The sequence below is a fragment of the Pseudophryne corroboree genome, chromosome 6 (genome assembly GCF_028390025.1).
Source record: "Pseudophryne corroboree isolate aPseCor3 chromosome 6, aPseCor3.hap2, whole genome shotgun sequence".
NCBI lineage: Eukaryota > Metazoa > Chordata > Amphibia > Anura > Myobatrachidae > Pseudophryne > Pseudophryne corroboree.
The window spans coordinates 645,873,863-645,892,301 of record NC_086449.1 but is presented as its reverse complement, the minus strand read 5'-3'; the positions used below and the strand labels follow the sequence as shown (position 1 = coordinate 645,892,301).

The following is an 18,439-nucleotide window of genomic DNA, read 5'->3' as shown; positions in this document are numbered from 1 at the left end:
TATGTCTAGTGACACCATAAAATCCCCCCCCCCCCTCCAGGCTGGAGATCACTGCCCGGAGAGATTCCATTTTGAATTTGAATCTCTTCAAATATAGATTTAGGGATTTTAGGTTCAGAATCGGTCTGACCGAACAGTCCGGCTTCGGAACCACAAACAGGGTTGAATAGAACCCCTTTCCCTGTTGCAACTGGGGAACTTGGATAATCACTTGCTGTTGACACAGCTTTTCTATAGCCGCCGAAACTATTGCTCTCTCTGGGAGAGAAGCTGGCAAGGCCGATTTGAAAAAATCGGCGTGGAGGCACCTCTTCGAACTCCAGTTTGTAGCCTTGGGACACAATTCCTATCACCCAAGGATCCAAGTCCGAATGAACTCAGACCTGGCCGAAGAGCTGAAGACATGCCCCCACCGGTGCGGACTCCCGCAGCGGGGCCCCAGCGTCATGCGGTGGATTTGGTAGAGGTCGGGAGGACTTTTGTTCCTGGGAACTAGCCGAAGCTGGTGGTCTTTTCCCCCTACCTCTACCTCTGGCGAGGATGGATGAACCGCGCCCCTTTCTGAATTTATGAGACCGAAAGGACTGCATCTGATATTGAGGTGTTTTCTTTTGTTGTGGGGGAATGTAAGGCAGAAAAGAAGACTTACCCGCGGTAGCTGTGGAAACCAGGTCCGCAAAGCCTTCCCCAAACAGAACTTCACCCTTGTAAGGCAAAGCCTCCATAAGTCTCTTGGAGTCAGCATCCCCAGTCCATTGGCGGGTCCACAGTGACCTCCTAGCTGAAATTGCCATGGCATTTGATCTTGAACCCAAGAGCCCAATATCTCTCGCAGCTCCCTCATATATAACGCTGCGTCCTTTATGTGACCTAATGTCAACAAAACACTGTCTTTATCGAGGGTGTCCATGTCAGATGACAAGTTATCTGCCCATGCTGCAATTGCGCTCCCCACCCATGCCGACGCTACCACCGGTCTGAGCAGGGCTCCCGTAGTCGCATAAATTGATTTTAAGGTAGTTTCCTGCCTGCGATCCGCAGGATCTTTTAAGGTCGCCGTGTCCGGGGACGGTAGGGCCACCTTTTTGGACAACCGTGTAAGGGCCTTGTCCACTGTGGGTGAGGATTCCCACCGTAACCTGTCCTGTGAGGGGAAAGGATACGCCATTATAATTCTCTTGGGAATCTGCAGCCTCTTGTCTGGAGTTTCCCAAGCCTTTTCAAATAAATCGTTCAGCTCATGTGATGGGGGAAATGTTACCTCAGGTTTCTTCCCCTTAAACATACAGAGCCGTGTGTCCGGGACAGACGGGTCCTCTGTGATATGTAATACATCTTTTATTGCAATAATCATGTATTGAATACTCTTTGCCACCCTTGGGTGCAACTTTGCCTCATCATAGTCGACACTGGAGTCGGAATCCGTGTCGGTATCAGTGTCTGCTATCTGGGTAAAGGGACGTTTTTGGGACCCTGAAGAGTCTTGTGGCACAGTAAGAGCCATGGAGTGACTCCCTGGTTGGCATTTGGACTGTTTTGTCCAATCTCTTATGTAATAAAGCCACATTCGCATTCAAAACATTCCACATGTCAACCCAATTAGCCGTCGGCGGTGCCTTCGGAGACAATTCTACGATCTGCTCTGCCTCCTCCCTAGAAGAGCCTTCCGCTTCAGACATGTCGACACACACGTACCGACACCCCACACACACTGGGATATATGGATATGGGGACAGACCCACAATAAGGCCCTTTGGAGAGACAGAGAGAAAGTATGCCAGCTCACACCCAGCGCCCTGTGGTTCTGAAACAAAGTCCCAGACTAATAAGCGCTTTTATAATAAATTTTGCACCAAATTAATGTGCCCCCCCCCCCTCCTTTGCACCCTGTTACTTGTGTACAGCAGGGGAAGAGTCCGGGAGCAGCTTCTCTGCAGCAAGCTGTGGAGAAAATGGCGCTGGTTTGAGCTGAGGGAACAAGCTCCGCCCCCTCGATGGCGGGCTTCGGTCCCGCTGTTCCGTTATACTGGCGGGTTTTATATACGGTCTCAGCAGTATCTATACTTGTGCCAGCCTATATATGAGGTAAACAATTGCTGCCCAGGGCGCCCACCCTGCGCCCTTGCTGTGCCGTTGTGTGTGGGAGAGCAATGGCGCGCAGCGCGACCGCTGCGCAGTACCTCACGAAGATCTGAAGTCTTCTGCCGCCTTTGAAGTCTTCTTGCTTCCTATACTCACCCGGCTTCTATCTTCTGGCTCTGCGAGGAGGACGGCGGCGCGGCTCTGGGACGAACAGCGAGGACGACACCTGTGTTCCGACCCTCTGGAGCTAATGGTGTCCAGTAGCCTAAGAAGCAGATCCTATCAGTAAAGTAGGTCTGCTTCTCTCCCCTCAGTCCCACGAAGCAGGGAGCCTGTTGCCAGCAGTGCTCCCTGAAAATAAAAAACCTAACAAAAGTCTTTCTAGAGAAACTCAGTAGAGCTCCCCTAGTTTGTGACCAGTCTCCTCTGGGCACAGAATCTAACTGAGGTCTGGAGGAGGGGCATAGAGGGAGGAGCCAGCTCACGCCCATTAAAAGGTCTTAGAGTGCACGTCTCCTGCGGAGCCCATCTATACCCCATGGTCATTACAGAGTCCCCAGCATCCTCTAGGACGTAAGAGAAAAGCCATGTATGGCCAGTAAAGACTAAAATGCTGGCCGCTGCATTTGGTAGAATAGGCAGTATGTGATGCTGTGAACAGGACCGTCAGTGCTGTTAGGGGGGGGGGCAGTGAGTGAGCTGTGGGGGCGGCATGGAGGACAGGGAGAAGGTCAGTGTGTGTGTTGTGAAGGGCTCAGTGTGCTGTTGAGGCAGCGAGTGAGCTGGGAGGGAGGTCAGCCAGGGCTATAAAAGGGACTGTGAAGGGGTCAGTGAGTGACCTGTGGGATGCGGAGGGGGCAGTGAGTGAGCTGGTGGGGTCAGTGAGTGATGTGTGAGGGGTCAGTGAGTTCTGTAAGGAGGGCAGAGAGAGCCCCAGTGTTTGCGCTGTGTGCCGGGAGAGAGGTCAGTCAGCGCTATAAAGGGGCTGTGAGGGGGCAGGGTGTACTGTGAAGGTGTCAGTGAGTGACCTGTGGAATGGGGAGGGGGCAGTGAGTGAGCTGGTGGGGTCAGTGTTTGCCAGCTAATGTATGTACAGTATAAATACCATGGTGAACATGAGTGAGATAACTAGGGACTTTGTTCAGCGCAAATCCACTATAACAGACATTGAGATTGATGCAGATTGGTAGCAGAATGGATGATATTCACTAAAAACAAGTGACATGCAAAAATAGCGTATTTTACTCCATATGCAGAGCCGCGCACGTGTCACGGTGCAGACTCCACAGCATCAGCAGTGATGTGCCTGGTTCACTGCAAGTCATCCCGATCAGTGTGTAATTGTATCTGCCAATGGACAACATATGCCTCCTACGCATTTAACTTAATTACATATCTACAGGTACACCACCGATTTTCCGGCATCCTCGGTTCCAGTGCCGTGCCGGATTATCGATTTTGCCGGATTAACGGTGGAAACTAATTTTGCACCTTCAGAACATTTCTAAAGCAATAAATAGTAAAATATATGCTACAGTATAATATTAATTAATGAATAAACACAGTAGTGTATGCAAAACTGTTTATAAGCAAAACAGGTATCAGGCTCAGGCTGTGTGTTCCGCCCATGTGCGGTACTTGCTGTGACCTTGGACACCATAACAGCCCCACTGATGCTTGCTGTGTCACCTGCAGTGTCCGTGGAAGCTGTACCCACTGACACTTGCGCGTATTGCGTGTTACGCCCAATTAAATTAAGTTCCGGATTAAAGGATGTCCCTAACCCCCTTTAATCCGGACAAATCAAAATTGTCCGGATTAAAAGAGGTTCCGGATCATCGGTTGCCGGAAAATCGGTGGTGTACCTGTATATAGCACACCCATATTCCACAGAGAATATTTCAGTCCCTGCCCAGTGGAGAATACAACCTATATTCCCTTTCACATGAACAAACACACATACTAGGGTTACTTTATCTGTCAGCAGCCAACTAACCTACCAGTATAATTTTTGAGTGTGGGAATAATCCAGAGGACCCAGAGGAAACCCATGCAAGCACTGGGAGACATACAAACTGTACACAGACTGGCCATGACCAGAAATTGGCAAGCAAGTCATACTAACCACTATGCCAACCAGGTGGTCTAAATAATGCAAAAGTGTATATGCATGTGTTAATTTTCTAGTATGTGTAAAGTGAAATCACGCATGTTGCACTATGCACACTGATGTGGTACTGCACCGACAATATTTTACCTCAGCAGTTTTAAAAATGACAGCCGGCGCTGAAATCTTATTAAATTTTGCTGCTTTCCTTATTATGGCCTCTGCTTCTTCTATTCTTCCCTGAGAGATAAGCCACTGTGGAGATTCTGGAATAATCCTGCAAGAAACACATTTAACCATTCAGCACAATTCTTTTGTCCTTCAACTATAATAATGTACTTTCATTTATAAAGAGCACTCTTTTAAATACCCGGACCACCGACATTAAAGTGTATTTAGCAGAACTTAACATCCAACCAGAACATCTGATATATCCTACAAGATCAGGGGTGTCATAACATTTATAAGTTGGGGGGGGGGAGTTATATCCTCATTTTATCGCCCCTGGGGTCTGAGTCAAGGGGTGGAGAAGACGGTACTTTGGGGACGAAAAGGAGGCAGAACCATGGACATGGAGACTAGGAATCCCACTGACAGAGGCGCTGCGATGGAGAAAGGAGGAGCCTGGGACTGCAGCATGTAGGTGAGGCTGGCCGCAAGACCTCCGGGGAGCAGGCAGGGCCGGCAACAGAAATATTGTGGCCAAGTACACAAATATCTCCTGGTCCCCCCGTCTCGACCCTGCATCCCATGCCACTCCAATTCCCCTTAGGGGAGCAGGTGAGAGAGAGTGAGAGAGAAATAAAGAGGGTGTCCGAGAGAGAGGAGCAAGAGGACAGAGAGTGTTAGGGAGAGCAAGAGTGTTAGAGAGAGAGGAGCAAGAGGAGATAGTGTTAGGGAGAGAGATAGAGAGAGGAGCAAGAGAGAGTGTTAGGGAGAGAGGAGCAAGAGAATGGAGAGCGTTAGGGAGAGCGGGGTAAAGGGAGGGAGGGAGAGAGAGGGGGGGGGGGAGGGAGTAGGAGATAGCGGGAGAGACACCTGATTACACAACACAGCCACGTCTCTCATGGAGGCGGGCACTTCTCGGCATTAGGCTTCAGCACAGATTGTTAAATCAAACGGACTGAGGTACTGTAATTAAGTCACCTGTACTCATGCATGGAAATCCTTAGTACTTGGACAGTGAGTGGGTCATGAAGACCGGGTTTGGGAAACCCTGCCATAGGGCCTAATTTAGATCTGATCACTGCTGTGAGTTTTCGCACAGCGGGCGATCAGATCCGAACTGCGTATGCACCACAATGCGCCGGCGCATTGGACGGCTACAACGGCCTTCGCCGGTCTGCGACGGGATGGTGTGAAGGATCCATTCGCATGGGCGTTCGCAAAGGTGACTGACAGGAAGAGGCCATGTGTGGGTAGCAACTGACCGTTTTCAGGGAGTGTTCGGGAAAAATGCAGGCAGGCTCAAGCGTTTTCAGCTAGGGTGTCTGACATCAGCTCCGGCCCCGATCAGCAGGATTCTATCGCACTGGATAAGCAAGTCCTGGGCTGCGCAGAGACTGTAGCCACTGTGTGTGTGGGCCATTCTATATGCATAGAGGCCTCAATCTCGCCTAGACGGATAAGAGGCATAACTAACTCTAGGGGAAGGGCGGGGGTGTATGTACAGGGGGGGCAGGTGAATAGTGCTATATTTATTTTTCTACTTTGCGGGCCAATGTGTTTATATATTTTTTTCCTATATGGGTGAGTGTTTTGGTTTTTTTTTCTGTGGGGACCAATGTGTGTCTTTTGTTTTGTGGTGGCCAATGTCTGGGGGTGCAGGGTGTACCTGCGATATAAAGTAGGGGTAAATGTATGACCCTGCGGTATGGGGGAGAAGCGGTATCAGCACACGTTATGTGCCCTATACTGCTTCTCCCCCAAGTATGATGGCTGCGGAGAGTGCACCGTGACAGGGGTGCGCCCCTGGCCATATCGGCGCAGCCACTGTATGAACGTTTCGACAGCTGCATGTGACTATCTCCGTAGGCCACAGCAGGGACAGAGCTGTCCCTAGATGTGGCAGGTGCCGAGTCCAGACAGCTCTGGGGATCTTGTGTGAGTAGCGAGATCCCGCGTATATGCAGAGAAGCCGGCTGGGCCTAACTGCTTCGCCTCAGCGTGCTGCTATAATACATTTACCTATCAGTCTTTTATGCAAAGGAGTGTACATTGCAGTGAGGCCACAGGCTTTTTTTTCGCCATGCACAAATGTTTCTCGGGATGCTACGGGTTTAAAACATTGGGGGGCGGGAGGGGCATTTTTACTGTTTGCACTGGGTGCCATAATGACTAGAAACTGCCCTCCCTGCCACCATGAATACCACATTATGGGGTATATGCAATTCACGGCGAATTGCGGCAATTTTTCGCCGTTTTTTTTTCCGACTAAATTCGCCAGGTGAATTCCGGAAGGTGGCTTCCGGAATTCACCATATTCAATGAAAAACGGATTCGCCAGAGTCGCGGGCGAAAATCGGCCGATTTGGCGGATTTTGCCGCGATTTTAAAAAACGGGAAAAACACGAAAAAAAAAATGGCGTGGGGTCCCCCCTCCAAAGCATAACCAGCCTCGGGCTCATCGAGCTGGTCCTGGTTCTAAAAATCCGGGGAAAAATTGGCCAGGGATCCCCCGTATTTTTAAAACCAGCACCGGGCTCTGCGCCTGGTGCTGGTGCCAAAAATACGGGGGACAAAAAGAGTAGGGGTCCCCCGTATTTTTAACACCAGCATCGGGCTCCACTAGCTGGACAGATAATGCCACAGCCGGGGGTCACTTTTATGCCGTGCCCTGCGGCCGTGGCATTAAATATCCAACTAGTCACCCCTGGCCGGGGTACCCTGGGGGAGTGGGGACCCCTACAATCAAGGAGTCCCCCCCCCCAGCCACCCAAGGGCCAGGGGTGAAGCCCGAGGCTGTCCCCCCCCATCCAATGGGCTGCGGATGGGGGGGCTGATAGCCTTTTGTGATAATAAAAAGAATATTGTTTTTTCCATTAGTACTACAAGTCCCAGCAAGCCTCCCCCGCAAGCTGGTACTTGGAGAACCACAAGTACCAGCATGCGGGAGAAAAACGGGCCCGCTGGTACCTGTAGTACTACTGGGAAAAAAATACCCAAATAAAAACAGGACAACAGACACCTTGATAGTAAAACTTTATTACACACTACCGACACATACATACTTACCTATGTTGACACGCCGACTGCCACGGTCTCCGACGATCCGAGGGTACCTGTGAAAAAATGATACTCACCTTCCAGCGTCCAGAGATAAATCCACGTCCAGAGAGATAAATCCACGTACTTGTAAAAAAAAAAAAGAAAACGCAAATACCCGCTCCATACCGGACTAGAAAGGGGTCCAATGCATTCACATCAGACCCCTTTCTCCCGAATGCCGGGACATCACGTGACTCCTGTCACTGAAGTCCCTTCAGCCAATCAGGAAGCGCTACTTCCGTGGCGCTCACCTGATTGGCTGTGCGCTGTCTGTACTGTGACAGCACATCGCAAAGCCGCTCCATTACTTTCAATGGTGGGAACTTTGCGGGTAGCGGTGGGGTCACCCGCCGGTCAGCCGCTGACCGGCGGGTGACCTTACCGCTAGCCGCTAAGTTCCCACCATTGAAAGTAATGGAGCGGCTTTGCGATGTGCTGTCACAGTACAGACATCGCACAGCCAATCAGGTGAGCGCAACGAAGTTGCGCTTCCTGATTGGCTTAGAGACCTTTCTGTGACAGCTGTCACTGACAGGTCTCCTTCGTGGAAAGGTGTCCCATGTGTCAGCATGGGACCCCTTTCAGTCCGGCATGGAGCGGGTGTTCGGTTTGTTTTTTTGCCAAGTACGTGGATTTATCTCTGGACCATGGCTGAGGTGAGTATATTGATCTTTTCTTTTCAGGTATCCGTGGATTCTACATGGAGAAGAGGACCGATGTCGGCGTGTGAACATAGGTAAGTATGTGTGTGTCGACGTATGAAATAAAGTTTTACTGTCGACGGTGTGTGTGTCCTGTTTTTATTTGGGTATTTTTTTCCCAGTAGTACTACAGGTACCAGCGGGCCCGTTTTTCTCACGCATGCTGGTACTTGTGGTTCTCCAAGTACCAGCTTGCGGGGGAGGCTTGCTGGGACTTGTAGTACTACTGGAAAAAACAATATCTTTTTATTATCACAAAAGGCTATCAGCCCCCCCATCCGCAGCCCATTGGATGGGGGGGGACAGCCTCGGGCTTCACCCCTGGCCCTTGGGTGGCTGGGGGGGGGGACCCCTTGATTGAAGGGGTCCCCACTCCCCCAGGGTACCCCGGCCAGGGGTGACTAGTTGGATATTTAATGCCACGGCCGCAGGGCACGGCATAAAAGTGACCCCCGGCTGTGGCATTATCTGTCCAGCTAGTGGAGCCCGATGCTGGTGTTAAAAATACGGGGGACCCCTACTCTTTTTGTCCCCCGTATTTTTGGCACCAGCACCAGGCGCAGAGCCCGGTGCTGGTTTTAAAAATACGGGGGATCCCCTGTCAATTTCCCCCCCGCATTTTTAGAACCAGGACCAGCTCGAAGAGCCCGAGGCTGGTTATGCTTTGGAGGGGGGACCCCACGCCATTTTTTTTTATGATTTCACCGTTCCAGCATAAAAAAAAAATATAAAAAAAAATAATATTTTAAAAAATATATAAATAATATTTGTGCCTCCCAAAAAAAAAAAAAAAAAAAAAGTACCTAATCCCTTCTAATATAAATAGATCTGCTATTCCACAAAAAAAAAACATGTTTAAAATTTTTTTATTTGTTTTCACCCTCCAAAGTGTGGCGGATTGAAAATGACGAATTTGCTGTCTAAAAGCACTGCTGTCGAATTTCCAAACTTGAATTGAATATGCTTTGGTCGAATTGCAGCACTTGTATCATTGCAGAAAAGTCGAATTTGCAAAAATTCGAATTTCAAAAAGTCGAATTTTGAAAGTCCGTTTTTTGGTCGGAAAGCACTGAATTGCATAGGCGATTTTTTTTTTGGGTCGAAAATGACCCGAAATTCGACAATTTCGGGAATTCAACCGCAATTGCATATACCCCATTATATACAATATAGCAACTTATCAAGGTTGAAAATCTGGGACTATTGGGGGGAGGGAGTGCTGAGTGGCTTTCTTTATTTAAGCATGAGTCTGTAAGTATGAGAATTTGCGTCTGATGGCAGGAGCTGGATTGAGCAGTGATGGTATAGTGGTAGTATATTATAGGTGAGGCAAAAAGTAGATCATTGGTGCACAGCTTTTCTTGAGGATTGTACTTTTTAGAAATGGCCAAAATGAAACTTGCTTAAAAATGTCAAAGGTGTAGAATGTATTACAGTTAAAGAGGAACCACAGTGACTTAAATAAGTGTGTGGTAGCTTTAAGTGTCCATAATAGAGTGGGGAGATAATATTTAAACATTACATTTTAACAGTCCCAATAGAATCAGAGGGTGACACTAAACATTGCATTTCAACCTCATATCATCTGTCTGAAAGTGGCAATTTGAAATTTTAGGAACCCTTTAAAAATGGAGAACCTGGTAAAGGTATTTTAATAAGAATTTACTTACCGATAATTCTATTTCTCGGAGTCCGTAGTGGATGCTGGGGTTCCTGAAAGGACCATGGGGAATAGCGGCTCCGCAGGAGACAGGGCACAAAAAGTAAAGCTTTAGGATCAGGTGGTGTGCACTGGCTCCTCCCCCTATGACCCTCCTCCAAGCCAGTTAGGTACTGTGCCCGGACGAGCGTACACAATAAGGGAGGAATTTTGAATCCCGGGTAAGACTCATACCAGCCACACCAATCACACCGTACAACTTGTGATCTAAACCCAGTTAACAGTATGATAACAGCGGAGCCTCTGAAAAGATGGCTCACAACAATAATAACCCGATTTTTGTAACTATGTACAAGTATTGCAGATAATCCGCACTTGGGATGGGCGCCCAGCATCCACTACGGACTCCGAGAAATAGAATTATCGGTAAGTAAATTCTTATTTTCTCTATCGTCCTAGTGGATGCTGGGGTTCCTGAAAGGACCATGGGGATTATACCAAAGCTCCCAAACGGGCGGGAGAGTGCGGATGACTCTGCAGCACCGAATGAGAGAACTCCAGGTCCTCTTTTGCCAGGATATCAAATTTGTAGAATTTTACAAACGTGTTCTCCCCTGACCACGTAGCTGCTCGGCAGAGTTGTAATGCCGAGACCTCTCGGGCAGCCGCCCAAGATGAGCCCACCTTCCTTGTGGAATGGGCCTTAACCGATTTAGACTGTGGCAGGCCTGCCTCAGAATGTGCAAGTTGAATTGTGTTACAAATCCAACGAGCAATCGACTGCTTAGAAGCAGGCGCACCCCACTTGTTGGGTGCATACAGTATAAACAGCGAGTCAGATTTTCTGACTCCAGCTGTCCTGGAATATATTTTCAGGGTCCTGACAACTTCTAGCAACTTGGAGTCCTCCAAGTCCCTAGTAGGTGCAAGGCACCACAATAAGCTGGTTCAGGTGAAACACTGACACCACCTTAGGGAGAGAACTGGGGACGAGTCCGCAGCTCTGCCCTGTCCGAATGGACAAACAGATATGGGCTTTTTTGAGAAAAAACCACCAATTTGACACTCGCCTGGTCCAGGCCAGGGCCAAGAGCATGATCACTTTTTATGTGAGATGCTGCAAATCCACATATTTGACTGGTTTTAAACCAATGTGATTTGAGAAATCCCAGAACTACGTTGAGATCCCACAGTGCCACTGGAGGCACAAAAAAGGGGTTTGTATATGCAATACTCCCTTGACAAACTTCTGGACTTCAGGAACTGAAGCCAATTCTTTCTGGAAGAAAATTTACAGGGCCGAATTTGAACCTTAATGGACCCCAATTTGAGGCCCATAGACACTCCTGTTTGCAGGAAATGCAGGAAACGACCGAGTTGAAATTTCTTTGTGGGGCCTTCCTGGCCTCACACCACGCAACAAATTTTCGCCACACGTGGTGATAATGTTGTGCGGTCACCTCCTTTCTGGCTTTGACCAGGGTAGGAATGACCTCTTCCGGAATGCCTTTTTTCCCTTAGGATCCGGCTTTCCATCGCCATGCCGACAAACGCAGCTGCGGTAAGTCTTGGAACAGACATGGTACTTGCTGAAGCAAGTCCCTTCTTAGCGGCAGAGGCCATAAGACCTCTGTAAGCATCTCTTGAAGTTCCGGGTACCAAGTCCTTCTTGGCCAATCCGGAGCCATGAGTATAGTTCTTACTCCTCTACGTCTTATAATTCTCAGCACCTTAGGTATGAGAAACAGAGGAGGGAACACATACACCGACTGGTACACCCACGGTGTTACCAGAACGTCCACATCTATTGCCTGAGGGTCCCTTGACCTGGCGCAATACCTGTCCCGTTTTTTGTTCAGACGGGACGCCATCATGTCCACCTTTGGTATTTCCCAACGGTTTACAATCATGTGGAAAAAACTTCTCAATGAAGTTTCCACTCTCCCGGGTGGAGGTCGTGCTGAGGAAGTCTGCTTCCCAGTTTCCATTCCCGGGATGAAAAACTGCTGACAGTGTTATCACATGATTTTCCGCCCAGCGAAAAGTCCTTGCAGTTTCTGCCATTGCCCTCCTGCTTCTTGTGTCGCCCTGTCTGTTTACGTGGGCGACTGCCGTGATGTTTTTCCCACTGGATCAATACCGGCTGACCTTGAAGCAGAGGTCTTGCTAAGCTTAGAGCATTATAAATTTACCCTTAGCTCCAGTATATTTATGTGGAGAAAAGTCTCCATACTTGATCACACTCCCTGGAAATTTTTCCCTTGTGTGACTGCTCCCCAGCCTCTCAGGCTGGGCTCCGTGGTTACCAGCATCCAATCCTGAATGCCGAATCTGCGGCCCTCTAGAAGATGAGCACTCTATAACCACCACAGGAGAGACACCCTTGTCCTTGGATATTGGGTTATCCGCTGATGCATCTGAAGATGCGATCCGGACCATTTGTCCAGCAGATCCCACTGAAAAGTTCTTACGTGAAATCTGCCGAATGGAATTGCTTCGTAGGAAGCCACCATTTTTACCAGGACCCTTGTGCAATGATGCACTGTTTTTAGGAGGTTCCTGACTTGCTCGGATAACTCCCTGGCTTTCTCTTCCGGGAGAAACACCTTTTTCTGGACTGTGTCCAGAATCATCCCTAGGCACAGCAGACGTGTCGTCGGGATCAGCTGCGATTTTGGAATATTTAGAATCCACCCGTGCTGATTGTAGCAGTATCCGAGATAGTGCTACTCCGACCTCCAACTGTTCCCTGGACTATGCCCCTATCAGGAGATCGTCCAAGTAAGGGATAATTAAGACGCCTTTTCTTCGAAGAAGAATCATCAATTCGGCCATTACCTTGGTAAAGACCCCGGGGTGCCGTGGACAATCCAAACGGCAGCGTCTGAAACTGATAGTGACAGTTTTGCACCACGAACCTGAGGTACCCTTAGTGAGAAGGGCAAATTTGGGACATAGAGGTAAGCATCCCTGATGTCCCGGGACACTATATAGTCCCCTTCTTCCTGGTTCGTTATCACTGCTCTGAGTGACTTCATCTTAATTTGAACCTTTGTAAGTGTTCAAAAAAAATTTTTTAGAATAAGTCTCACCTAGCCTTCTGGCTTCAGTACCACAATATAGTGTGGAATAATACCCCTTTTCTGTAGTAGGAGGGGTAATTTAATTGTCACCTGCTGGGAACACAGCTTGTGAATTTTTTCCCATACTACCTCCTTGTCGGAGGGAGACTTGGTAAAGCAGACTTCAGGAGCCTGCGAAGGGGAAACGTCTCGACATTCCCATCTGTACCCCCGGGATACTACTTGTAGGATCCAGGGGTCCTGTACGGTCTCAGCGCCATGCTGAGAACTTGTCAGACGCGGTGGAACGCTTCTGTTCCTGGGAATAGGCTGCCTGTTGCAGTCTTCTTCCTTTTCCTCTATCCCTGGGCAGATATGATCTTATAGGGACGAGAGGACTGAGGCTGAAAAGACGGTGTCTTTTTCTGCAGAGATGTGACTTAGGGTAAAAAACGGTGGATTTTCCAGCAGTTGCCGTGACCACCAGGTCCGATGGACCGACCCCAAACAAGTCCTCTTCCTTTATACGGCCATACTGTGCCGTTTGGAATCTGCATCACCTGACCACTGTCGTGTCCATAACATCTTCTGGCAGTTATGGACATCGCGTTTATTCATGATGCCAGAGTGCAAATATCCCTCTGTGCATCTCGCATATATAGAAATGCTCTATAGTCAATAAAATACTGTCCCTGTCAAGGGTATCAATATTTTTAGTCAGGGAATCCGACCAAGCCACCCTAGCTCTGCACATCCAGGCTGAGGCGATCGCTGGCCGCAGTATAACACCAGTATGTGTGTATATACTTTTTATTATATTTTCCAGCCTTGTCAGCTGGTCCTTGAGGACGGCCCTATCTATAGACGGTACCGCCACTTGTTTTGATAAGCGTGTGAGCGCCTTATCCACCTTAAGGGGTGTTTCCCAACGCGCCCTAACTTCTGGCGGGAAAGGGTATACCGCCCATAATTTTCTATCGGGGGGAACCCACGCATCATCACACACTTTATTTAATTTATCTGATTCAGGAAAAACTATGGTAGTTTTTTCACATCCCACATAATACCCTCTTTTGTGGTACTTGTAGTATCAGAAATACGTAACACCTCCTTCATTGCCTTTAACGTGTGGCCCTAATAAGGAATACGTTTGTTTATTCACCGTCGACACTGGATTCAGTGTCCCTGTCTGTGTCTGTGTCGACCGACTAAAGTAAACGGGCGTTTTAAAACCCTTGACGGTGTTTTTGAGACGTCTGGACCGTACTAATTGTTTGTCGGCCGTCTCATGTCGTCAACCGACCTTGCAGCGTGTTGACATTATCACGTAATTTCCTAAATAAGCCATCCATTCCGGTGTCGACTCCCTAGAGAGTGACATCACCATTACAGGCAATTGCTCCGCCTCCTCACCAACATCGTCCTCCTACCTGTCGACACACACGTACCGACACACAGCACACACACAGGGAATGCTCTGATAGAGGACAGGACCCACTAGCCCTTTGGAGAGACAGAGGGAGAGTTTGCCAGCACACACCAAAAACGCTATAATTATATAGGGACAACCTTATATAAGTGTTTTCCCTTATAGCATCTTAATATATATATAAGCATATCGCCAAATTAGTGCCCCCCCTCTCTGTTTTAACCCTGTTTCTGTAGTGCAGTGCAGGGGAGAGCCTGGGAGCCTTCCCTCCAGCCTTTCTGTGAGGGAAAATGGCGCTGTGTGCTGAGGAGATAGGCCCCGCCCCTTTTTCGGCGGCCTCGTCTCCCGCTCTTAACGGATTCTGGCAGGGGTTAAATATCTCCATATAGCCTCCGGAGGCTATATGTGAGGTATTTTTAGCCAAAATAGGTATTCATTTGCCTCCCAGGGCGCCCCCCTCCCAGCGCCCTGCACCCTCAGTGACTGCCGTGTGAAGTGTGCTGAGAGGAAAATGGCGCACAGCTGCAGTGCTGTGCGCTACCTTTAGAAGACTGAGGAGTCTTCTGCCGCCGATTCTGGACCTCTTCTTACTTCAGCATCTGCAAGGGGGCCGGCGGCAAGGCTCCGGTGACCATCCAGGCTGTACCTGTGATCGTCCCTCTGGAGCTGATGTCCAGTAGCCAAGAAGCCAATCCATCCTGCACGCAGGTGAGTTCACTTCTTCTCCCCTAAGTCCCTCATTGCAGTGATCCTGTTGCCAGCAGGACTCACTGTAAAATAAAAAACCTAAGCTAAACTTTCCTAAGCAGCTCTTTAGGAGAGCCACCTAGATTGCACCCTTCTCGGCCGGGCACAAAATCTAACTGGCTTGGAGGAGGGTCATAGGGGGAGGAGCCAGTGCACACCACCTGATCCTAAAGCTTTACTTTTTGTGCCCTGTCTCCTGCGGAGCCGCTATTCCCCATGGTCCTTTCAGGAACCCCAGCATCCACTAGGACGATAGAGAAATGAGGTTTGTTAGACACAACAGTGTAGCACAGAAACTACCCCCCACGGCCCTGTGTTTGTCTCTTGTGTGTTAGAATACCAGCTATACATACAATAATGTGAGCATAAGCTCTATATCAAGAGTATAATACAGCGACTCAGCCAATTTTAAATGCTAAAAGCTGCCCGGTATAGATTGAAGCTCTTGTCACTGCAATACATCTATCAGTGTATTGACATATGGAGTAGCTGGGCATGCATAAGCTGGATTGAGTTCATGTAAAAGATAAACTCACAGGTAGACGGGAAAGGAAAAATAAGCGATAAGAGAGAAGAGATTGTCCGTCATGCAAATCACATTCCATACCCAATCCATAAACTCACCACCACAAAGGGATACACAGCAATCCGGGCACAGTTAGGGCTAGTAGAAGTGTCCTCCAGTCTCGGAGAAAAAATGCAAAGAGAGGCAGAATCATATAGCCAATAGCAAAAAATATACAAATGCCTAATGTTGAGAAGATGATTCGAGCAGACTTGCCAAGGATTTCAGATCCTGTTGAAAACATTAATAACATTTAAGCAAACAAAGTTATAAAACACCCTCCCTTCACTAGTAGAGGAGTATCATTTAATAATTTGTCCCTTTACCATGGTGTAAAGGGACCATTGCACAACGGTGGGTTCACAGTTACAACTAGTGTTCTGCATACTCTTGTATTACCATTTGTGGCCAAGAGGTGCCACTGTAGAGCCACAAAATTATTTTAGGAGATTACTATAGACTGTAACATACTATAATATATAGATGCCATTTGTTTGCTTTTTTTTATTATACTAATGCTCTGCATATATGCAAACTATCCAATATGACCGGTTTAATTAGGCCGAGTTGTTTAATAAATAGTTAATTTCATGTTTAATAAGTAGTTAATTTAGTTTGACTATACAGGTTGAGTATCCCTTATCCAAAATGCTTGGGACCAGATGTATTTTGGATATGGGATTTTTCCGTATTTTGGAATAATTGCATACCATAATGAGATATCATGGTGTTGGGACCTAAGTCTAAGCACAAAATACATTTATGTTTCATATACACCTTATACACACAGCCTGAAGGTCATTTTAGCCAATATTTTTTATAACTTTGTGCATTAAACAAAGTGTGTCTACAGTCACACAATTCATTTATGTTTCATATACACCTTATACACACAGCCTGAAGGTCATTTAATACAATATTTGTAATAACTTATTTCGGAATATTTGGATATGGGATACTCAACCTGTATAAGCAAATGAAGTTCAGGAGAACAAATTAACTACATTGCAGGGGAAACTAAATGAGGATTACTTGAAAGTATTTGCTTGAGAAAATGTGCAGGTGGAATACCCATTACGACAACTATGTACTAAACCCTGACCTTCCTCTGTAGCTGGACACCATGTTGATCTCCACTGCAAAGTCATTAAAAGAATTAGGAATTGGGAGTAAAATTGGCATTATCACAGCATGGTACAGGTATTTGCAGACCATCCAGTGATAGACCCTCTACAAGCCACCAGTCTCCTGTCTAGTGGCAGATCGTCTTACCCATGTGTTTCCATTGGTCAATTCCTGTATGTCATTTTTAAGCCAACTCACATTTCTGAAACTTCATAATAAAAGCTTGGGATATTGTTATAGTTTTTAGAGGTTTTATAGTACAGGTAGCCTTTGGAAATGTAAATTGGTAGATAGCTAATAAATAAAGAGAGGTGGGATTTTTAAATGGGAATTTAGGATTTAACGGTTTCATATAGATTTAAAAAAAAAACATATTACATATTTGTAATCATAAGTATTCCTCTTCTATACCCAACTAAAAATTATACCAGTAGGAAAAATGTATATATAAAATATAATGAGGCAAAAACTACCAAGGTAGAATTGGCGCTGACAAGTGCTGTAAGACTTCAAGCTGCTGAATATAAAGGGCTAGTCACACCCTTGCAATAGAACAAGAATAAAAATAATTCAGCGCTAAAGATAAAAACATTCAATGTTTATTACACATAAATAGTGCTAGTCATATATATGACATACATTTAGAGATTATATATAAATATACTGTTGTAACAGGAAAAATAAAAATAAAAATATAAAAAAAAACACCAATAAATGTGGGGCAAGGAGCAACACTGCTAAAAAATAAATATTTCAGTAAATACTGATCTGTTTAGCTGGGAGAATTCATATGAAGGCCTGCTTCCTAGGGAGATGTATTAAGCTAGAGATTACCAGTTCCATTTGAGTCCTCCAATAGGTTAGCACTCCTGTGTAGTAATGGAGATCCTCTTACTGGCTATATTTTTCCATGATGGTACTCTGCTACAGGGTGGACCGTGGCAAGGTCTTTCACAATGGCTTGTCAGAAAGTGTCCCAATAGGACCGCAATTCCCAATCACTGGACAGCAGGCTTTTTGTCAAAGATTTAAAAGTCCCAGACTTGTCACCAACCGGTTTCACTGCTAGAGCAGCTTTTTCAAGGTATAAAAGCAGTGTGCCAAAAAGCCCTTTATATAGCAGTGTTTGATCACAATACCCCACAGGTGTGTACAGATCAAACAGTACAAATATTGTTCAAATTAAAAAACTAACCTAACAGAATTCAAATGTTGACAGCCAGAAGAATAGTCCTAATAAGCAATCAAAAAAACGAGGTTCAGAAAGTATAAATTCACCAACATTTAGTATTCTTAATATGGTCACATGGTCATTAATCCAGGAAGTAGGTAGTATTACAATATCTTGTTATGCCTGAGTATCAAGCCTCTCTTTCATTTATTTAAGATGGACACATATTGTGACCAATCAAATGTTGATCACATGGTCACAGATCAGTCACGTGATCGGAGTCCGTTGCTCCAGTATTGCGAGCATATCAATAAATTCATCCATATGCAGAGATGTACGCATGTACAAATGGGTTGCGGTTAAAATGCCGGCTGTCGGATCCCGGTGTTCAGGATACCAACGCCGAAATCCTGACAGCCAACAATGCCAACAGTTGGAATCCCGGCACACCAAGGCTATTCCCACTCGTCGGTGTCCACGACACCCATAGAGTGGGAATAGATTGTGTGGCGAGCGCAGCGAA

At 46.9% G+C, this 18,439-nt stretch overlaps 1 protein-coding gene across 1 annotated transcript in view; it reads right to left on the bottom strand.

Annotated features, from left to right (window-relative positions):
* The window catches only part of LOC134933180 (solute carrier family 22 member 4-like), a 265,361-nt gene that overhangs the window by 121,058 nt on the left and 125,864 nt on the right, over positions 1-18,439 (bottom strand). Inside the window, exons 4-5 of the mRNA XM_063928193.1 lie at positions 15,680-15,851; positions 4,340-4,466 (exon numbers count right to left, since the gene is read on the bottom strand). Coding sequence (XP_063784263.1) covers positions 4,340-4,466; positions 15,680-15,851 — 299 coding nt within the window. The remainder of the gene's footprint in view (positions 1-4,339; positions 4,467-15,679; positions 15,852-18,439) is intronic.